This window comes from Lontra canadensis, unplaced genomic scaffold (assembly GCF_010015895.1).
Source record: "Lontra canadensis isolate GAN:19392208 unplaced genomic scaffold, GSC_riverotter_1.0 scaffold69, whole genome shotgun sequence".
NCBI lineage: Eukaryota > Metazoa > Chordata > Mammalia > Carnivora > Mustelidae > Lontra > Lontra canadensis.
The window spans coordinates 6,108,461-6,134,073 of NW_022631063.1; the positions used below are offsets into that span (position 1 = coordinate 6,108,461).

Here is a 25,613-nt window from a genome sequence, read left to right on the forward strand (position 1 = left end):
CATTTCCGTGTCTGTAAAATGAAGGTGATAATTCTTGCAGCGTCGCATAGCTTTTAAGTCAACAGGACCCAGCACCACTTCTTTCCCGTGCTAACAACTCCTATGTAGGTGACCTCGGGCGAGCTGCCTAACTCTCCTCAGCTTTGGGGAACTTTCTGAAAGGCTGGGATGGTGACATCTACCATTCAAAGATGCTGTCCAGATTCAATGAAATGAGGTAGGTAAATTGCCTTGAATGGGATCTAGCCAGAGAGGAAGTGTTCAATAAAGTTGATGGTTCTCATTACCATTCTCTATCAAATGGCGAGGTTAAAAGATTAAAAGAAAAAATATGGGAATGTCGAAGTGCCTTGTAAGGTAAATTGTCAGTGGCTTTCATAACTTCGGTGACCTGAGGCCAAAGGGAAAGTTCCTCTGCCTTTTCAAAGGCAGATATAGGATGGAGATGGTGCCACTTCGGAAGAACACCACAAGTCAGTAAGTTAGCATGCAGAAAGTTCTTCTCCATTTCAACGGAAGCAATATTTATGGAGCCCCCACTGGGTGCCGGGTGCAGGAACTGAGAAGCACAGGAGAACTCACGCTCCCCCGCCGGTTGGCAATCTAATCTAAATCAGCACATCCAACACCGCAGCCACGGGTCATCTGCAGTTATTTAAATGGAAGCTGATTAAAATTGAATAGAAAATCGGTGCCTCGGGAACACCAGTCCCGCATCAAGGATTCGAGGACCTCACGTGCCTGGTAGAAACTGGAGAGCCCAGCTCTAGAACGGTTCCCTCATCTCAGACTCGGAAAGAACAGCACCACAAGAATTCATTACACTGCGATATGGTAGGGCTTGACTGATATTAAAAACAGAATTTAAAGAGGAAGAACTGGTTAACATTTCTGAAGAGAGTGGGGAGGCTGCAGAGAGCACATGACCTATTCAGACTTCAGCCCCTGGAGAAGGAAGGACAGACATCTAGGTCCGAGGAGCCTTGCCCCTGAGGTGGGGAAATGGCAGCCGCAGAATGTACTTAGGGAGTCCTCCCACCCCACACCACGAAGTCCGGGTGTAAAAGGGCACAGATAGTCGAGGCAGTGAAATCTGGGCTTTATTCTCTAGGTAAATGATAAACAAGCAAATCTTTTTAAATACAAAAGGAAGGGGACCAAATTTAAGGTCTTATTCAATAGGCTGGCTCGCACAAAAGGAAAAAAAAGAACAAGAACAAGCAAATAACAAAACCTACTTACCTCCACTTAGTAATTTCATGACCAGCCAAAGTTCATCTTTTACCACAAAAGAGGTGTAATAGGTCACTACATTGGGATGGCTGCACTGACTCATGGCTTGAATTTCTTTCTATAAAAAAAAACAAAAAAACAAAAAAGCAAAAAACATGACATAGTACCATGGGGTAAAAATCAGCAAACAAAAGAGAAGGGAAACCACACCTGAGTACCTGGGCACCTTTCCTACTTAAAAGCATACCTGGGGAGCTGCCTAACCCTCTAGCTCAACAAAGTTACATGAGAACTAACGAATTCACCCTCATCATCAATGTGCTGGAATTGAGACAGGCCTCCACAGGAGATCATAGAAGCCTGTGGACCGAGAAACCAGAGAGCCACTGTGGACCTGCAGAACAGGACAGAGAAACTTCAGATCTGGGCCTATCACCCAGATCACCCCCAACTATGAGGCAGAGAGCCCTGCCACATAGGACTGAGTACCTCCTACCTGTACTGAAGGCCTCGAAGGAGAGAGAAAAGACCCAGTGAGTCCTTAAGGACTGGGTCCCACGGCCAGCCTCAACTCCTGTGGGCCTTAGCTCCTCCCTCATCCAAAACTATTTCTATCTCTCAGGCCTGCTGTAATGTTGCAAATGAGCAAATACATATGAAAATGCTAGAGCATAATTTTCCAAAGTGCATTTCATGGTTGATAGTCCATCAAGAAAAAAAAAAAAAAAAGGGAAGGAGACCTGCAAAGTGAGAAGCTTGGGAAATGTCAAGTCCTACATCCCACTCTAAAACGGCCACAGGGAATATTGGTACTGTCAAAGGCTCTGAGAAGTCCTGTAGTAGATAAATTGTCATAGTTGAATCCATATTAACAATGCAGTTAAATAATGCTTCGTGTGTCACAGTGCAGGAAACACTACTACTAAAGAGAAATAAACTTTCATACAGAGACATAAAACAAGAAAGTTCTGAAATCACACAAATAGGCTACTTCAATAAACCACATTTTCCTGAGATACTCAAGTTCCCCTTGGTTTTGATGTGTCATTTTAAGTTATTGCCAGATTTCTCCTATAAAGCTTCAGTCAAATGCTTACCCTCAATCAAAGGCACCAGACCAGCATAACTGGCTTTCAAGGTGCTGTCCAAAAGCCACAAAAAATGACATGTCATCAAAGAAAACTTATTTATGCTATTATGTATTTATGATGAAAGAAAAGTATTTATGCATCTTACAGATATTTTCAATAATGAGCATCTAGTTAACTTTGAATTCACTTCTAATTTCCTGGCCAGAATATTCCAACTGGAGCTGCGATCTTTGCATATCCAGTTCTACTTGATATTCAAATAGCCAAGACCCTAGATGTCAGATAACTTGGCCAAAATACCATGATGTATATAAACATATATACTAAGGTTTGTATATGTGTTACAAGTGCCTTTTACCAAGGACAAATAAAGAAGAGAATCACTAAGTTTTCCATCTTCATTATATAGCAACACTTTCCCTTCATCATTTCCCTAATTTAACTAATTACAGGTTTTCTCAGTCTGACACTTTTCAAGTCATCTACTCCTGTCCTTTGAACAAGAGCTGAAACCTGAGGGCCAGTTTCCATCTGTTTCTGGTGTTAGGTTTTTGGGGTTTTTTTTGTTTTTTTTAAAGATTTTATTTATTTATTTGACAGGCAGAGATCACAAGTAGGCAGAGAGGCAGGTAGAGAGAGAGAGGAGGAAGCAGGCTCCCCGTCGAGCAGAGAGCCCGATGCGGGGCTCGATTCCAGGATCCTGGGATCACGACCCGAGCTGAAGGCAGAGGCCTTAACCCTCTGAGCCACCCAGGCACCCCTCTGGTGTTAGGTTTTGATACCACAAGACGCCTCTGAAGGAGAAATGGAACAATGCTCAGACCAGTCCTAGCTGAAGTCACTACCAGCTGCTCACTGTGGGGATGGACAGTTCACTTGGGAGGCCTGAAGCATTAGTTAGGGGCCTCTCTACACAGATGCCCCCCTTGCTCACAGAAAAGACAATGTTTCCTGAAAGTATGGGTGCTCTGCCCTCTCACCATTTTACATCCAATGCAAATGAATGCTTGTCTAGTTTTCTAACTCCAAACTGTTAAATCATTAATCAAAATGAACAATAAATAACCAATGAATAATCAGTGCCTATATGAAAGAAAATTCTTCTGCACGGAAGCAAAATTGGGGCAGAGTCTGGAAAAACAGGTTTTCACATGCTTTCCATGTAGATGGCTGGTATCACTTTCTACCCAGAGTATCAGGTCTCCAACATTGCAGTGAGCAAACTGTGTGTGTGTGTGTGTTGGGGGTGGGGGAGAGGGTACACATGTCTATGTGTGGGAGCACTGGTGTGCAGGGTTGGGGGACAGAGGGGAAAAGGAAGAACAGGGGGGGGATGGATAGAGGCAGGGAGAGAGAGAGAAAAAAGCTATTTTAATTAACCTAGGAAGAAACTCTTTAAGTAACCTGTGGATACAACTTATCAAATTCTAATACTTTGAAATTTGGAGTCAAAGAGGTACCAGCTGGACATTTACAGGTCCTGAGGATTTAAAAGAAAAAAGGGGAGAGGGATACAGGAGCACCTGGGAGGCTCAGTCAGTTAAGCATCTGCCTTCAGCTCAGGTCATGATCTCAGGACTCTGGGACTGAGCCCCAAGTCAGGCTCCCTGCTCAGAGGGGAGTACGCCTCTCCCTCTGCCCCTCCCCCTGCTCGGACTTGCATGCTCTCTCTCTCTCTCTCTTTCAAATAAATAAATAAAATCTTTTTTAAAAAGGAGGTGGGGGACATAGATGCTGCCCCTTTTAATATAGCCTAAGGAGCAACATAAGAGCAGATGGAAGAAGAGGTGGGAAACCTCAGACCAGAATTGCATAGGTCTGACCACCCTTAACCCACATTCTCCTTCCATGCACCCTCACTGTCCCTCTTCACTGCCTGGGCAGGGGGTCCATGTCCCCCAGCTCTACACGATCTAATTTCCTGCACAAGCCTCTCCATGCAGTAGAACCTCTAATGCTTAAAGCCAAGATGGAACCTACCTTAGGGAGACAGCCCAGCCACTCTGCCTCAGCGTATGACCTGTGCAATCACTGAACCCCCATGATAAATAGCGTTTTCACAAACAGTGTAGAAATACACTTAAAGAAGAAAGAACAAGGTGTTCTACCTGCCTATCTAACCTTTACTTCAGTTTATATATAAGCCTTTTGTTTAGCAGTCTTATAGAGAGATGCAAATTTTTACTGTATATATTTATATCTCCACTATGGTCTGAATGTTCATGACCCTGCAAATTCTGTAAGCTGATGGTATGACGAAATGGGGCCTTTGAGAGGTGACTGGGTCTTAATGATGGAGCCCTCATGAATGAGATTTGTGCCATTATAAAGGAGATCCCAAGGAATGAGCTTGCTCTTTCTGCCACACAAAGAAGCAAAGAGAAGTCTATGCCGGAAGAAGTCCCCCACCAGACCATGCCAGCATCCTGATCTTGGACTTCCAGCCTCCAGAACTGTGAGAAATACATTTCTGCTGTTTATAAGCCACCAGATCTACGGAATTTTTTTTTCTTTTTTTTTTTTTTAAGATTTTATTTATTTATTTGATAGACAGAGATCACAAGTAGGCAGAGAGGCAGGCAAAGAGAGAGGAGGAAGCAGGCTCCCCGCGGAGCAGAGAGCCCGATGTGGGGCTTGATCCCAAGACCCTGAGATCACGACCCAAGCCGAAGGCAGAGGTTTTAACCCACTGAGCCACCCAGGTGCCCCGGAATTTTTCTTATAGCAGCCTGAGTTGATTAACAGCATATGCATATTATTTTTTATATTTTATATTTTGAAAATAGAAATATTTCTTGAACTAAATGTTCTTTCCACAGAACTACATTTTCCATTTCTTTTCAAAATAATAATGATACGTGCTATTTGAATCCTTCCTTGGTAACAGTCTTATCAGTGAAATTATCCAAGCTTTTTCCAATGCCTTAACTTCACTCTCACAACATAGGCAGAGCCATCTATTTCCAAACATATTCATTTCTCCCTATCTCTAAAAATGACAAAAGTATTGCCCAAAGATGAATAAATGGGTATGATTTAAAAAAAAAAAAAAGATTTATCCAATTCTTTCTACAGAACAAATGGGTTCTGTTATTCTATTTCTTTAACTAGGACATAATCCGCAGATGCGAGATTTGGAGCAATGCTTCTCAAACTTGAATGTGAACATTGATCACCTGGGGCTGTGTGAAAATGCAGATTCTGACCCAGTCAGTCTGGGGTGGGGCCTGAGATTCTGCATTTCTATCAGCGAACAATACTGACCCTTTAGGTCCAAAAACCAGACTCTGAGTGGCAGAGTATTGTAGAACGCTGACCAAAAAACAAGTTTCTCCTGTAAATGTAAATTCCCCACTTTGTTGGAGGGCGCACGAAAGGAAGGATCTCCATTGGTGGCTGAGAAGGTGATGGGGTCGCCGCCAGAGTCGGGGAACTAAGCCCAGAGACACCACCTAGCTGTGTGTGACCAAAGAATGGGGTAGGAAGCAAAGACAGAAAGAAGAGAGACTCTTATTAAAGCGGTTTGAATTTCACAACTACTGGAAAGGGTAAAAATTCAAAGGGAGAGAAAGATGTGAGGTCAAAGTCAGAAGAACTTAAAAGAACTCTGCAGTCCAGGCAACACATTTGCCAAAACTACAGTCAAGGACTAGAACACAGTCACTCCCCCTCAGAAGTCTCGTGAAGTAAGACAGACACACAAGTGCCCAACCGAGCTAGGACTCAGGATTTAATCTCCCCCATGAGAAGCTGGATCTGCTCAGGCAGCTTCTTCTGAAACACATCACAAATGAAATTTCACAGGAGTGGGAAAACGGGCCTAAAACGGGAGAGCAAGAAAAAGTCCTTCCCATCTGCCAGAACTCAAGCGGCAGCCACAGCAGCATCCCTCCACTGGGAGCCGAATGGGCAGAAGACAGATCCACCAGGGACACCCACACACCGCTGCTGGGCCAGCTGGGCCAAATTTGCCCGACCTGGGCATGCCATAGGCCTCTCGTGTGGGATACCCCAGGCTTGGGAGGCTGGGGGGTGGGGCGCAGAGACACAAACAACACAGAGTTTCCTACCACAGAATATCCTGGAAATCAGATTGCTTGGGAGGAAAAAAAAAAAAAAAACTACCGAAAAAAAACAAACACCGAAGAAGTGAAAATAAAGTGCGCTTAAATATGTTGGTGGGTATTTTCTAATACTTCTATACGGCCTCTGTTCCCCTTACCACCACCAAAAAAAAACCTTTTTAAAAAGTTTCTCCTACAAATAGTAGAGGACAAACAAGAGCTGGGATTAACAGGGGTGGGACCCAGCAGAAGCCACTTAAAGAAGGGCTACACTCAAAGACCAGGAAGGCTGGCTGGGAAGTGTGGCTGAGCCACTGGCCAGCCCCATTACCAGCACAGGTTATCCCGTAGCCTTGAACAGCAGCCTCCTTTAGTAAGAGGAAATTACTAATGACATTTGCATGGGATTTTTGTGAAAGAAGTGAAATGAGAGCTATGCAAAATGCCTACCATGTAACACAAACGCTAAAAGCCAGGCTCTCCGCGTCTCAGTCCCCTCTTCGAGGGTGACAGGATCACTTCTCTCAAGTGTCCTCAGTTACTAAGATTCAAAGTGGCAGAGACAGCCATGGGCAGTAGCGCTCACCTTTTCCTACGGAAACATCACAGAAGGCACCTCTGCATCCTGCTGGCTCTAAGAGCTTCTGCAACGTGTGTACCTGTCACTGGGCCATGAACTTGTGGCTTTATTTCTGACTCTACGTTGTCTCCACCTGGGGTTCTCCTAAGTATTTCACCCTGTATTAAATTTATCCCACCCTGTCATACTTCAGGTGCGATGATGGTACACCGTCTCAAACCCTTCTGGGATAAGAAGTCTAAACATACCCTTATGCAAAAGGTTCAAAACACAAGGCACAGGGCTGCCTGGCTGGTTAGGTCGGAAGACCCTGCAACTCTTGATCTCAGAGTCATAAGTTCCAGCCCCACACCGGGGGTGTAGCGATTACTTAACAAATAAAATCTTTAAAAAATAAAAATTAAAAATCACAGAGCATAGAAAAGAGTTTGGAGAGCTAAGAATGAGGAAAAGTTCAAGCCTAGTTTCTTTTGTCCCTAACATCAGGAGAGATTCACAAAGCACTGACAGGAAAGAAATTTCATTAGGGAAAGGAAACAGTTTCAATGGCTTCTGAATTCAAAATATTCAACTATACTTAACCAAATTAGCATATTTTCACAGCTTATGTAAATCCTAAATAGATTCTTTTTTATCTAATATCAGTGGCAAAATACCCTCCTGGGCTTTAGTTAGGAATTAAACCTCTCAACCTTCAACATCGTTTGTGGTTAAATCTGAGGAGATGCCATTTCTAACTTTATTCTCTAGCAGTGGTTTTCAACCTTGCTTGCACATTGAAGTCACCTGGGAAGCTTTAAAAAAAAAAAAAAAAAAAAAAAACAGTGGATCCTAGCCCCAGAGATGCTGGTATAAATTGGTTTAGGATAATAGGCTGGGAGTAAAGGGAGTAAAATCTTTCAAAAGCTCCCAGGTGAGTCTAATGTTTGGCCAAAGTTGAGAACCATTGCTTTAGAGCTCAGGGCTGAGAGATGCGTCATTCCTTCAATGATACGCTGAGAGAAAGGCACACAGCCACGCTGAAACTTAATCTAAAAAGGAAAAAATGTGTGATTTATAAATACTACTGTATGTAACACAAATTTCCAAATGCAAGAGATAACCAGATACATCTTTAAAGTGTATGCAACATCCTGCTGGCATTTAAAGAATTCTTTAATGATGAGGATAATTGTATTAAATAAAAACACTTTCAGTGGGGCGCCTGGGTGGCTCAGTGGGTTAAGCCTCTGCCTTCGGCTCAGGTCATGATCCCGGGGTCCTGGGATCGATCCCCACATCAGGCTCTCTGTTCAGCAGGGAGCCTGTTTCCCCCCTCTCTCTCTGCCTGCCTCTCTGCCTACTTGTGATCTCTGTCAAAATAAATAAATAAAATAAAATCTTTAAAAAAAAAACACACACTTTTAGAAAGTTATTCTCAGCTTGCAATTCCACAACATCAGCATCATAATGAAGGGTAACCTAATCCCTATTCATAAATAGCCCAATACTGTAAGTGGCAGAATTAAAACCAAAACCATAAGCCTCAATGATACCAAATGTCAGCCACGAAATGGAAGATTGATAAAGTTCTTATAAGAGAGATGGATTTCTCTGGACTGTCATTTTCAATCCCAAAAATGTCATTAGGAGGCATTTTAATTATAAACAAATTATACATCTTATGTGCAGCAAACTCTTGCCTCTTTTGGAATAAGATTATCAAGTGGGAGAAACCTCCTCAAGACAGAAGAAGTCAAATATTTCGACTTATACACCTTACCAACGAATCAACCAATGTTCCTTGCCATTTAGTTTTGCAGTTGCTTTCCTATGACTTGGTATGAGTTTATCCAAGTACAGTCCATTGAAGGCAGGATTAGAAATGGGAAGTCTAGGGGCGCCTGGGTGGCTCAGTGGGTTAAAGCCCCTGCCTTCTGCTCAGGTCATGATCTCAGGATCCCGGAATCAAGCCCCGCGTGCGCATGGGGCTCTCTGCTCAGCAGGGAGCCTGCTTCCTCCTCTCTCTGTCCCTGCCTGCCTCTCTGCCTACTTGTGATCTCTGTCTGTCAAATAAATAAATAAAATTTAAAAAAAAAAAAAAAGAAAAGAAATGGAAAGTCTAGATATTTAGAAGATGAGGAAATATCATTAAAAAATAGGAAAAGGGGAGCCTAAATTCGTGAGAACCTTAATCAGCATACATAGAGAAGTATTTAAAACTAGAGAGAGCAGTTGTAAAAGGTAGATAGAGTGTCATGGGAGTTGGAGGGCAGGAAAATGTCTCGAAATCAGCAGGGCAATCACAATGGGTAAGTGTCAGTTTGCTGACGGAATAGAGCGTACATCCCAGGGCCTATGGCTTGGTGATGATGTCACAAAGATGGGCATTCCCCAAAAACTGTCCAAAGGAAATGGAAGAATCTTGCTGGGAAGTGTAAGAAGCCAGTGGTCCATTTCTTTTCTTCAAAAGAAACAAGGAGGGGAAAAGAACTCAGAGAATAAAAATGTGATGCTGAAATTCTATAGGAAAAACCCAAATGGGGAGGAGCCAATTTCTTCCAGAGTTGGCTGCAAAGTTCTTCAGCAAACGGGAATGAGGATGCCCTATGGGCTCTGGAAGATCTCCCGTTGGCCCTCCTGGGATCCGAATCAGATGCAGCTATCAATAACTGCTATTTGGTCTTTTAATTGACTACAATTGGGAGCCCTGGAAAAAGTAAAGTTGAAGACTTCATTAAAAACAGAAAGAGGAAGAAATTTTCTCGTCAGCCAACGGATGTTGCTGGAAACCTCCAGGCCAACTCTCAGCACAGCTGCTCTATTTGGCTTCATCACCCAAGGATGAGAATGTGAGGTCAAACATGTCTTTTTATTTTCTGTGGCGTCCCCTGTCCCACACCGGGGGCGGGGAGCTGGGGGGAGGGGCACGACTACTGTCACCAGTCTGGGTCTCTGCCAGGGAACAGTCCTTCTGCAGGGGCAGGGGGAGCCCTGCCAGACACTCTCTGACCTTCTCCCCCAGGATTCCACAGTCCTTCTGTTTCCACAGCAGCTAATTAATTGTGGAAATAACCAAACCAAAATAAAGAAGATAACAGAGGAAAGAACAAAATCATCTGTCTCAGCCCAGGCCAACAACATTTTCCAGAAGTCCATGTGCACGGCAAAAGTGAGGTGTAAAAAAGTAAACAATATGTAACTGAAGTCGTATGCGATATCGGCGTGTTTTTCCCCATTTTCTCCTACTCTGAAAATGAGTATGTGCTGGGTCTCTTTGTTACTGAACACGTAGGCCAGAAACGTGTGTCCCTGCAATATTCATTTCTGCTTACTCTTTGGGAAAAAAGTAAGGTGTTAACTATTTTAGGAAGCCATTTCTAACAAATGTATAAAAACACTGAAAAGTAAATTCAATTAGTGCCATTTATTATCCGAATCCACTATGACTTTTAAGTTTGAGGTTCCAAAATGAAAAATGTTTCCTGTGATCAAATCATACATATTCCCAGCTAATGTAACTTTAGAGCTGTAAAAATAGTTTTGCATACATAACAGCCTTTCTCTAATTTCTTAAAAATGTATGTCTTCAAAATGTCTAAAAATTTCCCATTCCTAATTCTGCCTTCAGTTGGACTATACTTTGTTAAACACAAACAACAAATTCTACAAAAATAATTAGTGGCTCTCTGTCAAATAAATAAATAAAAATATGTCAAAAAAAATTAGTGGCAAGGGACAAACACAGCAGTACGAAATTTAATGTTTGTCACCTGAAATGCTCAAAATAATATCACAGTCCGTGAAGTTGGCTTATATTTAAATGCTATACCCTTGGTATAAAAGACCCTATGAGAAACAGCCAAATGCTATTTGTTACCATATATGATAAATGAGCTGGATATGAATAATTAATTTACTGATTAGAAAATTCTTTTGTTCAAAAAGCATGGAAAAATATTTTCATTTCTATAATAATGAGAACACACATTATAGCTTACAGCTTTTTAAGTTGACATCCTCAACCTGGTATAATTGTTTTCTACAATAAACAAGGCTTACAAAAGTATCAACACAATTACAGAGATTAGGAAAAACAATACAAAAAATGTTTTTAAAATTTTTTAAAACTCAATTAAAAGGGGGGAACCCTGCTAGCGAAAATAAGTCCTCAGAGGTCCCCATATATTATAGTTTAATTTTAAAAGTATAAGAGAAGCCTATGTCAGATAATGAAACTATTAGGAGATAATTAAACTATTCTCCCAAATGACCATTAGGTAAAATAAATACCTAGAGCTTTATTCTCCAAAATAACCTACAAATCACAGCTAATTTGGTTCCTCTAATCACAAGGAAGGAAAGTATGAAGAAAGGGAGAGATGACTAGAGAGGGAACAGCAGGTCAAGAGAAATAAATAATAAAATAACACTGTAGCAAAAAGCAAAGGCAGTGGCTTTGTTCTGAGGGAAGTAAACTCTTGAGTTATCTACAAACACAGTTGGTGAAACACAGCAAAATATCCTTATAAAGATGATATAGAAAGCGAAGGGCAGATGTCAGATTTTTTCCAGCTGGAGACAGAAACTCTTTCGTTATGTACATGGGGTAGGCAGATGACACACTGAGTACCTAAATGTATGCATTTATACTGGATTGTCATTGCTACACTCTAATACTGGAGTGACTGGATCCTCTCCTGAATTGTGAAGCATAATTTGCTACCAATCAGTGTTTTTGTTCAAGAGATTATTAAAAGGAATTTCATTTAAGAATTAATTTTTTAAATACTCAGAACTGAGTGCCTGGGTGGCTCAGTGGGTTAAGCCGCTGCCTTCGGCTCAGGTCATGATCTCAGGGTCCTGGGATCGAGTCCCGCATCGGGCTCTCTGCTCAGCAGGGAGCCTGCTTCCCTCTCTCTCTCTCTATCTCTCTGCCTGCCTCTCTGTCTACTTGTGATCTCTCTCTGTCAAATCAATAAATAAAATCTTTTTTAAAAAAATAAATAAATAAATAAATACTCAGAACCATAGAACTTTGGGGCTGAAAAAAGTTTTGCCATCAAGTAGCATTCCTTATTGAACAAATGAGGATACAAAGGGCCAAAGGTGAAACCAACTCCTCTCAAGACCATGATCCACATGAAGAACACAGGCCCTCTGACCCAGGAAGCCATTTTCCTTCTATCACAAGTTTCAGCAACCATGTGTAGCCATTGTTTGTTGAAATGATTTTGCTCACATTTGTCACCTGTTGTATGTTAAAACACTGTAATGATCATTATATATTGTTTTATACTGAAATCACTTAACTGGTCTTTTTTTTTTTTGCCATTTTTTTTCTTCCTTGAGGAAACAAGCACTTCGTGTGGCCCCAAGGCCAAGGATTCTCCTACACACACAGCACTCCTGCCCCTGGGAATTAAACAAAGTTTTGGCTGTGCTGATGTTTATGAAGGAATGAGAAAATACTACAGTTTTCTGTGACTGGTACCAAACACAGACTAAAAATATGAGAACTCAAGTCTAGAGAAAAAAACATTGAGAAGGCTATGGCTAAAGTCTAAAAACCATAAAGTCAAGTAAGGTGATGAACCAAAATGTCCATCAATCCCTTGGTAAAAATTTTAAGAAGAGTTCTTGAAGGTTGGAAAAAGTGGGTTTTAGGATAAATAAAGAGAAAGACGACTATGTCACATTTATGGAAATCACTGTCACCTGGAGATAGAGACTAAAAGAGGACTTCGAAAAAGTGGATGATTTCTTCCCTCGTGAAATGGAATTTTAAGGGAAGTGAGAGGGCCCTCGAGCAGCACATCCCTAACCTTTGAGTCTGACCACAAACCAGAGAATTAAGCTCTTTCAAGAAACCTCAACGCCATCTTCACATAGAATATACTCGCCGGCATGACAGTGGGTAGGACCTGTTTAAGCAAGTCTGGAATTCCTATTGAAAAGCAAGAACTACCTCAATGGAAAGCACGTTAGAGACTCTGTTAAACCATTTCTACATAAATAGAGAGAAAAAGTGCAGAAAGAATCCGTAGCTCAAAATGCTCACCAACGCAACATAAGAATGAAGAAACTCCTTTACCAGTCCCTGGGCTCCCCAAAAAAGAACAATTAACTTTGTTTTCCCATAGTCTAGTTCAGTGGCTAGCATCTTGTAGGGTTTAATAGCCATGCAGTTAACAAGCTCTGCTCTAAAGCTATAAATGTCTCCTAGAGAGTGTTAAGCCTGTTATAGTCATCTACACCACTGTGGAATTAAAAAATGTGGGATTAACAAATCTCAGAAATTATCAAAGCATCTAGGTTGGAATGGTCAGGAATATAGAACATGCCAGGAATATCCCTTGACTCTTGGAAAATTAACCACCAAATCATCATACCTAGAGAATGTGGGATGTAGTTAAAAGCCAAACTCTAATACATCTATGAAAAATTTTTTAAATGCCTAGAAAAAGAATTAAGTTAACTAAATGCTCTTCATGTAATGCCAAGAAAAACATCTGTTCTAGGGTTTTCTAATTGCTATTAAGATGAATTTTTAGCGAGCCTATTGCTTTGTCCTCTAATATATACCCCCAGAACAGACCCTTCTTTCGGGCCTGAGCACAGCAATGTAGAAACTCATTAAATATTTACCAAATAAACTACTAAATGTGTATTAGATCTGGAACCAAATTGTCACTGAGAAATATCACAGTACCCCTTTCAATGGTTAAAAAAAAAAAAAAAAATTATTTAAATTACCACTTATTTAGCACCAGTGATTTCATTGAATGCTTCTTTTTTTCCCTTCATTCTCAGAGACACCAAGCCTGTAATTATCACTTTGCTTCAGAAATCATGACCACGGGGCACCTGGGTGGCTCAGTGGGTTAAGCCTCTGCCTTCAGCTCAGGTCATGATCCCAGGGTCCTGGGATCGAGCCCCACATCAGACATTCTGCTCAGCAGGGAGCCTGCTTCCCCATCTCTCTCTCTCTCTTTCTGCCTGCCTTTCTGCCTACTTGGGATCTCTGTCTGTCAAAAAAAATAAAAAATATTAAAAAAAAAAAAAAAAGAAAGAAAGAAAGAAAGAAAGAGAAATCATGAGCACCTGAATCCTTCTTCAGCCAACCTGAAGTAAACCCCCTGTGACCACGGACACTGACAGGATTTGCACTATGGAGCAGCAGAGTCCAGGGACAGCTGTCCAGACCTGCTCTGGGCCATCACAGGGGACCTGTGAGTGTCAGTCCTACCTTACTGGGGGGCGGGAGCAAGGGGGTAGGGACGTGGCTGAGAGAAGGAAGTGGGAGGTAGGTAATACAATTTCAGCAGGGGAGGCCAGTGTCCCACCAGCAAGCAAACCGTTGACAACTGTGACTTCTATGACATAACGCTCTCTCGAGATAAGGATTCCAGTGGCCACTCTTTCTTACAGGAACAATGGCTTCCAGTTAATACATGGCACAGTTTGTGAAACGACGCGAGCACTGACCTGTACGTAACGCACGAGCGCGCGCACGCACAGACACGGAATTAAAGGATTATTAGGATACCGGACGTCCAAACACTGCCAAAATGTGAACCCAGAAAGACAATAAAAGTGTGAACAACAGCAGTATTCGAAATCGAAAGGATTATAGCAACTTTGCTCCACACAACCTCATGTGCCAAGAGCGGGGCCACAAAAGCCTGGCAACATTAGGCAGCCCGTACTGTAAACTCCACTTCTCTCTTTTGCCAAGGACAAACATCCCAGAGAACCATAACCATTCACCCACATCTTCAGAAATATCGAAGACATCAAAAGGTCAAAGGTGCAAGGTTAAGGCACAATCAAAGCAAGGAATCAATATACCTTTAAAATGAAAAATAGATAACTATACATATAGACTATGTCCTGTTAACACAATGTGGGCATTAAGGGGTGGGGGGAGGAGAATGAGAGAAACTAACTGCTAATAAGCAAACTCATAAATCCAAAAACCTCAGAAAAATGAGCCAAGCCCAAAGCCATAAAACCAGGTCCTTACATGTGCAGCTCTACCTAAATTATAAGTATATCCAAATGACATTGTTATGTTCGCTGGTCCCAGGGACACAGTTCCCCCAAATCCCCTTTCCCCCTACCCCCACTGCCTCCACCAGGACTGTCATTAGCTCCCATCACTGGCAGTCAGCCGCTAACGAACAGCCAGCGGAGGGAGAACATGGAGAGGTGGGGCAACTTACGCCTTGTAGAGACCAGGGACCACAGCATCAGCCCAGGAGGTGGGTTCCAGAATTGCTACAAACAAAGGTACACAGCCTCACAGAGACCCTGTATAAATATTCTGCAGCTGGCAACAGGACAGCCAAGGGATCTCCAACGGAGTACCACAATCAAGTACAACCATCACGGGCAAATTTGTGAGTGGTTATTTCCAAACAGAGCATATAGTTAAATGGGCACCCCAATTAAAAAAAAAATAGGGGCGCCCTGGGTGGCTCAGTGGGTTAAAGCCTCTGCCTTCAGCTCAGGTCATGACCCCAGGGTCCTGGGATCGAGGCCCACATTGGGCTCTCCACTCAGCGAGGAGCCTGCTTCCCCCCTCTCTCTGCCTGCTGCTCTGCCTCCTTGTGATCTCTGTCTGTCAAATAAATAAATAAAATTTAAAAATAAAATAGTGTATACTCAGTACAGCCACAGAATTTGAGGACTCCTAAAGGGATCTGAGACAGTTCCTAATCCAACTCTTTCTAAACAGTGCTGTGCTGTTAGGTGACTCGACCAAAGGTAGAAAACAAGTCGGCGGCAAGAGGAGGACCCAACTCTCCCCACAGTTTGTTTAGTGCTTTTTCCACTTGGGGAAAGTGACCTTCAAAACGGGTCAGATGACAAAGGCACAATTTTGTTGGTCACTCTGATCATAAGCAACAATGCAGCAATCATTTCAGCAAGAGCAAAGCACAGCCAAAATTTTGAAGAAGGTAAAAGCCTTAAATGTATACAAATTTTGTGGGGTTTGGGTTTTTTGGTTTTTTGTTTTGTTTTGTTTTGTTTTGTTTTAAAGTAACACTAAATTGTGGAAGCTCTTGCTTTAATCTGAGTTTTAGTGGGCAATCTGTTGCTTCAGTCCCAGAGAAATCTATGCCTTGTGGAGCCTAATTTAAAATGGAAGGCCAACAGATCTGGAAAAGTACAGCTTTACCCTTCTACTTAATTTATACTATAGTGTGCTGTAATTAAGCCTGAAATAAAAGCTATATTCTGAGTAGAGACAAAAAGCTCTTGTTAATGACATTCCATTCTCAATGTAGAAAACAACAAAAGGCTTCTTCATTTGGAGCCAAATGTCATTATACTTTGTAGCTTGTGTGGAGCGATTGGACTAATATTTGTACTGGGATTAGGGTTGGGATAACCAATCAGTTAACTCCTCCATGCAGTTTCCTATTATCCTCAAATAAGTGGCCAAAAGGAAAAAAAAAAAAAAGAGAGAGAGAGAGAGAGAGAATTGGCAGGCAGAACGTCACCTATATTTATGAGATTAAACTCTCAAACCCTTCACAGTTTGCTGGGCAACTAATAACCATTTGCCAAGCTGTTCATTTAATAATGAGTCAGTTAAGCCAAAAGCAAATGTTGCTGCAACCAACCAAAGCAACTAGAGTCTATCCACAGTCAAAGTTCCAATTATTTATGTAATGTACATACTTCATTTAGAATAAGAAGTCCAAGCTGCTGTGTACAAAAAAACAAACTCCCCTTATTAGCCAAATGCAAGCTACCCTACGGTATCCTGAATAACCAAAATGTGTACGTTGTCTGGCAGTTTCTGAAAGGCAATGACTGACAGAGGGCTTGGGGAGTAGTTCCTATTTATGTCGTGACTCTGGACGGAGAGCCCAAAGCTCTCCAGCCCAGCTCAGCACTCAGCATCACATGACCTGCGAGGTCATCTAAGTGGGTCTGTTTCCTGGTTTTCCAAAAGGGAGTGTCAGTGCTGAGACCAGCCCCACCCTGGAAGGATGATGACTGAACAAAATCCCGCTTGTCAGAGCGACGGAAGTTGTACGGTATACAACACAACGGTGAGGGACCATGTAATTAACAGGGAGGGGATTGGAAGACCAGTGTGGGCTGCTTTCCAAGAAATGCATGTGTCGGAAGAGGAGAGAACACCCAGTTGCCCTTGCTCGCTCTTCCCCCCTGCTTCTCTGCCCATCTCTGCATACCCATCGGTGAAGAAAAGCAACACGCGGGCATCCTCCACTTTTACTTACTAATAGTTCATCCATACTGGTCTGGCATTTTTCCAGGTTGATCCGTTTTATAGCCACGCGTTCTTGCCTGGGCTTGCAGAGAGCAGCCTGAACCACGGCCGTAGCTCCGCTGCCTGAAACAGAAGGAAAACAGCATCAGCTATCGGGTGGCGCATTGTCTGGATACGTCGTGACCCCCTTCCTAAACAAATACCTATTTTTTTTTTTAAGTCTTCTACTCGACATATTCAAAACATTGCCTTTTAACACATTCTCAGAGAGCTTCTGAGTCTGAAAATAATTCTCTGCGGAAGAAGAAGCAAAGAGTGGACTGTTCGACGGGATATAAAAACAGTGCCCGCCCCCCAGAAGCCACGATCCACACCAAAAGAGCCCACCGTGATCCAGCACGTTTACTGCTGTCCAGAGCAGGGGCTGATGAAGTGACGGGGCTGAGGTCACGGGGCCAGGGGCTGTGAGCCTCTAAGCACAGCACTTCCTGGAGGCCTTTGAGCGTCCCGGGCTCCCAGGATTCTCTAACTTCAGGGCCCTTAAAAAATCTCGAGCTCTTCTTCCACTTCAGCCCAACCCAAACCACTCCAGCCTGAACTACTTCAGGGTCTCCACAAGACGCCGTGACAGCTTATCTGCTCTGAGTGCTCTTTGATCTTATTCCTTCTGAGCGTGCTCTACCATTAGAAGAAAAGGAATCAACCCGAGGATTCTCGTGTTAGAAGCACGACTTTCAAAGATGCCACGCAAGTGATGCAAATGTGTAATTACAAAAGCTCTCGGCATTCACATGAATTTCCTATTTCTAAGGTTTCATGATCTTTAGCTAATGCACTCAAACTCCTAGGAGACAGAGTCATGTCATTATCCATATTTTATAAGAGCAAAATGTAGACGTGTAATGATTTGTGGCAGAGCACAAAGAGCTCCTAATCCGATTTCTATTCCACGGGGGCAGAAAGACCTCCAGGTTAAGGTATCTCACTTCTGCAATGAATATCAAAAACCTCCTTCCACTGCAAGACAGCCAAGCAGAGAAACAGTCTGTACTCAGGACTGTGCAAAAAGGGGCCCAGACATGACCATGTACCTTTCTCCTTAAAGCTTTTCTTCAAGAAGGACTTCTCAATTGAGTCATCCAATAGCATCAGATGGGGGAGGGGGCAGCTTTGGGCAATACAGAAGGGAGATCAGTATTAGCTTTCCTTACAGAGGTGATAGACAGGCATGACATTTCTAGGGCAAATCAATCCTTTCCCACATCAAGGAGGTGCCCCAGTAGGTGTCTTTGAAGCTGAAGGTCTGCCTTTCTTCTGTCCTATAGTCTCAACATCCACTCTGACCCCCGGATCTGGTGTCCCAAACAGATCACCCTATGCTCCAAAACCAGGTCTCCAACTTCAAGACTCCCATTCCAGAAAGTCCAACCTGTGTTCACCGAGGGAGGAGAAAATCCACCTATACAAACAGCCCCCTGTACGGTAGGCACTTCCTCATGCAATTCTCATTATAAGCTTACGCATTTTTTTTATTCCTAGCCTCATTTTATATGTGAGAACACTAGGACTTGGAAAATTTGCCGATGCAGCTAAGCGTCTAGGCTGGGGTCTGAGTCAGGCCGGCCAGTCTCCAAGCTCCATGCCTTTCCCTGCTTCCCAGAGGCCAGAGCCCATGCTTCCTTTCCCCGCTTGCCCTGGCCTTATAGGACAGAAAAAAATGTCCTACATGCTTGAACAAAAGAGAAACCACCTAGAGGGAAAATTCAAGCGAGCCTTACTCTCTAGTTCAAGGAGAGAGTGCTATTGTCAGCGGTTGTTGAAAGGACCTCCCCGTCCTTAATCTCACTGCCTTTCCATCAGTGACTATTCCAAGTCCCACCATATCGGTCTTGGTCCTACAGATCAGAGCATGCTGGGTTCATTCCAGAATGCTCTAGATATGAGAGCCAAATACTACAAAGAGGCCTGCTGATAGCAAAATATTCTTTCTAGTCAAGGTCTGCAGAACAAGAGACCATCACTGACTGAGCTGCAGAGAAAGTGGTAAGAGGCTGGTTAGCACTGGGCCCGGTGTCCAGCAGAGAAATCAACACACAGAGAAATCAACACACATCTTTAACGAGCTGCTGATGGGAAGCCGTTCTCAGCTCTACCTGTTGTAAATCTCCCCCCAATTCTTACGACACCCCCCAATCCTTAATCCACATCCCACAACGTTTTCAAAGCAGGAGAACTGAAAAACAAGGAAGATGAAAACAAACTCCCAGAAAGGATAACACAAGTGCCTGTAAGAGGGGGCTGCCTCCCATGGTCTGGGAAATCCTTGACTATAAGAGTCTGCTGATTTCCACAGACACATGTAAGAACGCAGACAAAAATAAGAATTCTGGACAGAAAGAGGTAGCAGGAGGGAAAGTCTTTTATTAGAGCTTCACAACTAGAGAATTGTTATTACTTAACGACTAGAACTGACTAAAGAACAACGGGCAGCTTCTCGTCTCGAGAGAGAATCATCCTGGGGCCACTGTCATAGGGTGAATGCACGTAACCACTCACTAGACCATGTAGGAGACACCGCTTTGACCCCAAAGATTTCCCTCAACTGGCTGGGAGATCAAGAACAATGACAGAGGGGCAGGAAGCCTTAAGGACCATCAAGTCCAATCCCCAGCTTTATGGATGAGGAAGGGAACGGAAGAGCGCTCTCACCAGAAACCACCTTGATTTGGACTGACTTCCAGCCTCCGCAACTAGGAGAGGTAAATGCCTTTTGTTAGGCACACCCAGCACTGAGTGTTTTGTTATAGCAGCCAGAGTTGACTAATACAAAGGCCTTTCATTGTGTGTTCTAAGTCCCCACCCTGCTATCACCTGTGGTAAATAATGCCATACAAATTACAAGTTCCCAACTGCCTGATTAAGTCAACAGCAAGATAAGGTAACCCTCAGTGGAAGGGCCTCTGGTTGGCCACTGTAGCTCTCAAATCTTAGGTTAGTAAGAACCCAGAAAAGGAGGTTCAACAAACATTCTACCCTATCTTTTCAATCCTGGTACCAATTTCCTCTGTGGCATTGGGCCTAATTTTTCTCTAAATCTCAGTTTCCTTGATGGGCATAATACAAGCTACCCATGAGGCCTAATAACATCCCTGGAAACATCAACTCAGTAAATGTTAGGCTCTCTCTCTAGAATGTATTTTCTGCACCTGCACAACTAAGGAGATAGACTATCTAGAGTTTGCACAACGCCCCCCCACCACCACCACCCAGGGGAAAAAAGGGAAGGCTGAGTACGTCCAGGTCAATACAAAGTACCATTCTGTTTACAGAAGATACAGTTGGTTTAAAGAGGGGGAAAGGAGGGCTAGGTTTGAAAACTGGAAGACTAAATGATTTCTAAGGTCTGAGATGGCATAATGAGTTTAAGAGTCTGAAATACAAGAAAAGAATCTGGAATTCTGGAATACCTATGAATTAAGATTCTATAACTAAACTTCTTATTGAAAAGGTACTCTGACATTTAACCTACACTAGAAATTACTTTAAAAAGCCTCTGTCTACCCAGATTGCATGAGTTCGTAATCTAGCCTTGCCACACATACTAAATGCCTCTTCTTCGACCACTGACGCTTCAGTTTCTTCATCTGTATGATGGCGATATAGCACAGAGCTCCCAGGGTGGCTGTGAGGATCAAATGGGTTAATACGTGGAAAGCCCGTGGAATGGTGCCTTGTATATAGGAAGCACTAATTAAATCTTATGTTAGGGGGCATGTGGGTGGCTCTATGGGTTAAAGCCTCTGCCTTCAGCTCAGGTCATGATCCCAGGGTCCTGGGATCGAGTCCCTCATCGGGCTCTCTGCTCAGCAGGGAGCCTGCTTCCTCCTCTCTCTCTCTCTCTCTCTCTTTGCCTGCCTCTCTGCCTACTTGTGATCTCTGTCAAATAAATAAATAAAATAAAATAAATAAAATCTTAAAAAAAATTCTTAAAAAAAAAATCTTATGTTAGTATTACTTCTCAGTAATACTAACTAAGAAGTTAGTATTCTTCTCTAGTATTACTTCTCATTATTTCTCAGGGAAATCCCTCCAAGTCAACCAGTGTCCAGCCAATTTGTTGTTTCAATGCTACAGATTTCATGAAGTTGACAAACCATAATTTATTCAGTCCTTCCTCTATTGGTCAGTCTTCTCTCTATGTCCAGCTTTCCCTCCAATATGAATAATGTAGCAATAAACAGTTGGTACTTTAAAATATACTTATGAGTCCCTAAGAACTTTTCTTTACGTTTAAGTTAGGACATGGTCAACTGTCCAGTAGCTTCTCCTCATAAACGTCAGGAATTAAAAAACAAACCAACCAAATATATATTATATCAGCCTATAACACGAGTAGTGGCCAGTGGAAGGAAGCTGTCATCACAGCCTCCTTAAATGAGGAGCGCCGAGCCAAAACTTCTCTTAAGAGTTTGCCTATCTTGCACCACATGAAAGGACTCCTTCATTATGTCTACCTGTCCTTTCTCAGCACATAGTGTCCGGAGTTGCTCAGGCTTTCTTTTTGGATGTGCTCGTTGGTGGTAGATAATTAACAAAACAAAGGCTCTGGACCAGCTGATGACTTCTTCCAATTTTCTCTTTATCCAACTTATTACATGTGTTCTATTTATATCACGGGTCCAACCTCAAAGCCCACGAGGCCAGTGAAGGTCACATGAGAGCTGGAAGCCGGCCAGCGCATAAATGGACACACACGTGAACTCTGGAGGGACACAGCTGTCACTCCGCCTCCACTAATGTCGCCATGTAAGATCTCTGACTTAGCACGGCCAGATTCAGATTTTTGCAGGAAAGCTGAAAATTCAGAATTTTGTTTGAAATCTTCTAATATGATAAAGTGAGCAATTAAAAATTTTTTTAAATATAAAAGCATTGTGAGTCACATGAAAGCTTGCCACGGGCTGTATTTTGCCTCCCTGTGTAACTACTTTTTGGCTTCAAAGGTGTACCCTTCCATACCCGATGGCCCAATTTTTAAATTATCTATTAGCTTACACACACGAAGTTGCCATTCTTCTGGATCAAAAGTGATCACATTTCCAATGATGACACATAATATATGTACATACTCAAGACATGGACCCAAACTGATTGACTACATGTGGCGTGGTGCCATCCACCTTACCCCATTATTTCCCACCTGTCATTTGGCGCATTCTATGTAAAAGGAACAGCACAGTCAAACACGAAGGAGACAAGCGGTGAGACAGGTGTCATATGGAATTCGCTATATGGATTCCTTAACAAAACAGAACCTCCTGCCAGCCTGTCTGATAAATGGTACACAGACTGTGTGTATACACTGGGCAGGGCACAGCAAGGCCACGTTTCCCAAGGAAACTACAAACAGGGAGCCACTCCCCCCACCCTCACCCCCGCACCAAGTGACCTTGTTTGTGTTACAGCCACGCTGAGTTACATCCTTCCGCTACCGTCAAAAGAACCAGTCCGTGGACCTACCTTCTGGGATTGCTGGAACAGAGTGAGAGCTCACACAAAGTAAAATAAAGGTGAGGCCAATGAGCAAATATGCCCATATTTCACCACTGACCTGCCAACTCCCTTACCTGGGAGAGCCTGGCTTGTTGAAACCTTTAGAGGTCACAGACCTCCCCAAAGGAGAGCAGCGCTTGTATGTAACTTGGCAAGAACCATCTGATAATGCCGCAGAAAAACAAAAAGTAGCCTGGGGATCTGATCGTAAGAGAGATAGAGGGGAACTGGGATGTGGAACCAAACTGACATGAATGTCAGCAAATTCACCTTGGACCTCAAGCCACATCGAAAGCAATTAAACAATTAAAACAAACAAACGCACTTAAAAAAAAAAAAAACCCTACATGACACTTATTAAATTCAGAAGTTACGTGGATTGGCATTACTGATATAAATAAAATCAATAATGAATATGGCGGGGGTACAAGTAAATTCTAGGCACCTGGTTAAAGAAGAGTGGTAAGTACATGATAAGGAATTATTAAATAACTGACTCTAATTGCCATCAAATTCAATGTGGTTAATATTGGGATTTACTCCCAGACATTTTTTGTTTTCTTAATGATATACACGAGATGATGAATAGGGCTTAGATCCCTCAACTGTATTCTAGGAGTCTAGTCCTGATGCTGAAATTAACCAACACGAAACTTGGAGGAAACCTCTCTGTCTGTGAATGTGCGTTTATTTGCTAAAAAAAAGAACATCCAGTTTTGCTGGGGTGGGGGCGTTTGACCAGCTAGCCCCAGGGCTTGGCCAGGAATCACCTGAGATGCTGTGTCCTCTAGCAACCACAGGCGGCTAGTCATTTCCTCTCTGCTCCCAAGGACCCAGTACAGCCTCATCCCAGCATTTAACGGGATCCCGAGCGGTCTTCCCCAGACTTATTACTTCTAGAATCAGTCCTTCTGCCGATGTCCCAGCCTAGAACGCAGGAAGCCCTAGGTAAGGGTTTGCTAAGTGAATAAAACCCACATCAACCCGTCCCTGGGGAAGACACCTAGACACAAGGGAGATGAAGCTGTGTTCTGCACAGGGAGTGCTAGGGCCCTTGCTGACTGTGCAGTCCAGAGGCAAGGAGGAAGAGCAATGTTATCTCTGACCTGCTGGTTGTGTGTGTTTTAAACCGGTAGTTGGGGATGTGGCAATTAACGTCAAGAACAGGCCTAGGGAGGCTACCTGCCTGAAGGCATTTCTGATCTGCAGAACATCTGTTTCAATTTTAGAGTCAATGTCATAGGAAAGCTCGTACTGAAGAGCAGTGTTCCTCCGGAACGGGTAGGGAAACTCGGTTTTCATAAATTAAACCCCCTGGCCACCACCCACGCGAAATGAGCCTAGGTAATAGAGTAGGGCCTTTGATGACTCCCCTTGAGTATAAAGCAGTGACATCAAACAGCTAACAACATGGCGAGGTGACAGGAGCCAGCAGCAGACCTCCCAATCCATCCTAGGAGCCATCACATCAGGCCCTGGACGGCAGGAGGGACACGTTCCTGCAGGGCAAATTTGATTTTTAAGTTCATTTAAAGGTCAAATTCAAGTCCTTGCCCCCTGCACACTCCAAGCCCCATGATCTGGCAGAACTGAAACGTCCTGTTCTGCTCCAAGGGGGCAGTTCAACCCCTCCCTGCAAAGCCCACTCGTTCTACTGATTAAATCAACCCAACAGAAGCCAACATTCCACAGAGGAATGTCCATTGCTATTCATACAGATAAACAGATACACCCACTGGTGAAGGCCAAAAGACACAAGCATCCTAGTTCTAACGGGGCGTTCTAACATGGCGTCTCTCCTTCCTCTCAGATCCAACCTTGAGCCACCTGGAAGTGGGAAAGGCTACAAATACAGAAAGAAGAACCAGTCTCTATTCCAAGCTCAGTCCCATTCATCCCATCTCAGCTACGTGCATGTTGCCTTTGTGTGAATGAGAGAAAGGTCTCTCTCTGACTGGACGTGAACCCGGACGTGCAAGGCCTGGTTCTTGTGGAGGCGCATTGGTTGAAGCACAATGACGGGGGAAGGAAGCACCTTTCTCCCAGTTAAGTGCATCATAGCTCACTGGGCTGAACGAGGGCTGGTGTTCAGCCTCTAGGGGCAACGCACAAACTCGGCGGCCTTGGAACAAAGATTAGCATGGCCAAAACACCCAACCTATGAAAAGGAAAATAAGTAAAGTTTGTTTCTAAGCCCCAGAACAACAACCCCAGACTTAAGAAACAGCCCCATGAGAAAGCCCTGGATTGGGATGGATTTTCTCAAAGCCTCTGAGACCGAGTAAGAACATCAGAAACACCTACAATGTCTGTTTCAAAAGCAGATTCTTGAGCCCAGATTCAACCTACTGAATCGGGATTAGTAAAATTATTGGCCTGATATGTGCTTTTTAATTTTTTTTTTTTTTTTTTTTTTTTTTAGAGAGAGCTCAAGCATGAGCAGAGGGGAGGGGGAAAGAAAGATAATCTTAAGCAGGCTCCATGCATGGAGCCCAACTTGGGGCTCATTTTCAGAACCCTGAGGATCGTGACCTGAGCCAAAATCAAGAGTCGGGGGCGCCTGGGTGGCTCAGTTGGTTAAGTGACTGCCTTCGGCTCAGGTCACGATCTTGGGAGTCCCAAATCGGGCTCCCTGCTTGACAGGGAGTCTGCTTCTCCCACCGACCTCTCTCCACCCATGCTCTCTGTCTCAAATAATAGATAAAATCTTAAAAAAAAAAAAAAACAACAGTCAGAAGCTCAACCCACTGAGCCACCCAGGCGCCCCACTGGTATGTGTATTTTTAATAAGCCTCTCTAGTGATGCCCTAATACTCTTAAGTTTGAAAACCACGGTTTCTGTGTCTCAGCTTGCCTCTCCCTTC

At 43.3% G+C, this 25,613-nt stretch overlaps 1 protein-coding gene across 4 annotated transcripts in view; it reads right to left on the reverse strand.

Moving 5' to 3' along the window:
• STK39 (serine/threonine kinase 39) overlaps positions 1–25,613 on the reverse strand; it is a 297,147-nt gene that overhangs the window by 220,077 nt on the left and 51,457 nt on the right. For 3 of the 4 annotated variants that reach the window (XM_032880373.1, XM_032880371.1, XM_032880372.1), the window contains exons 2-3: positions 17,207–17,319; positions 1,243–1,351 (exon numbers count right to left, since the gene is read on the reverse strand). In XM_032880373.1, coding sequence (XP_032736264.1) covers positions 1,243–1,351; positions 17,207–17,319 — 222 coding nt within the window. Of the gene's footprint in view, positions 1–1,242; positions 1,352–17,206; positions 17,320–19,771; positions 19,774–22,506; positions 22,513–25,613 lie in introns of those variants that run through there. The other variant, XM_032880374.1, reaches the window with a different exon arrangement.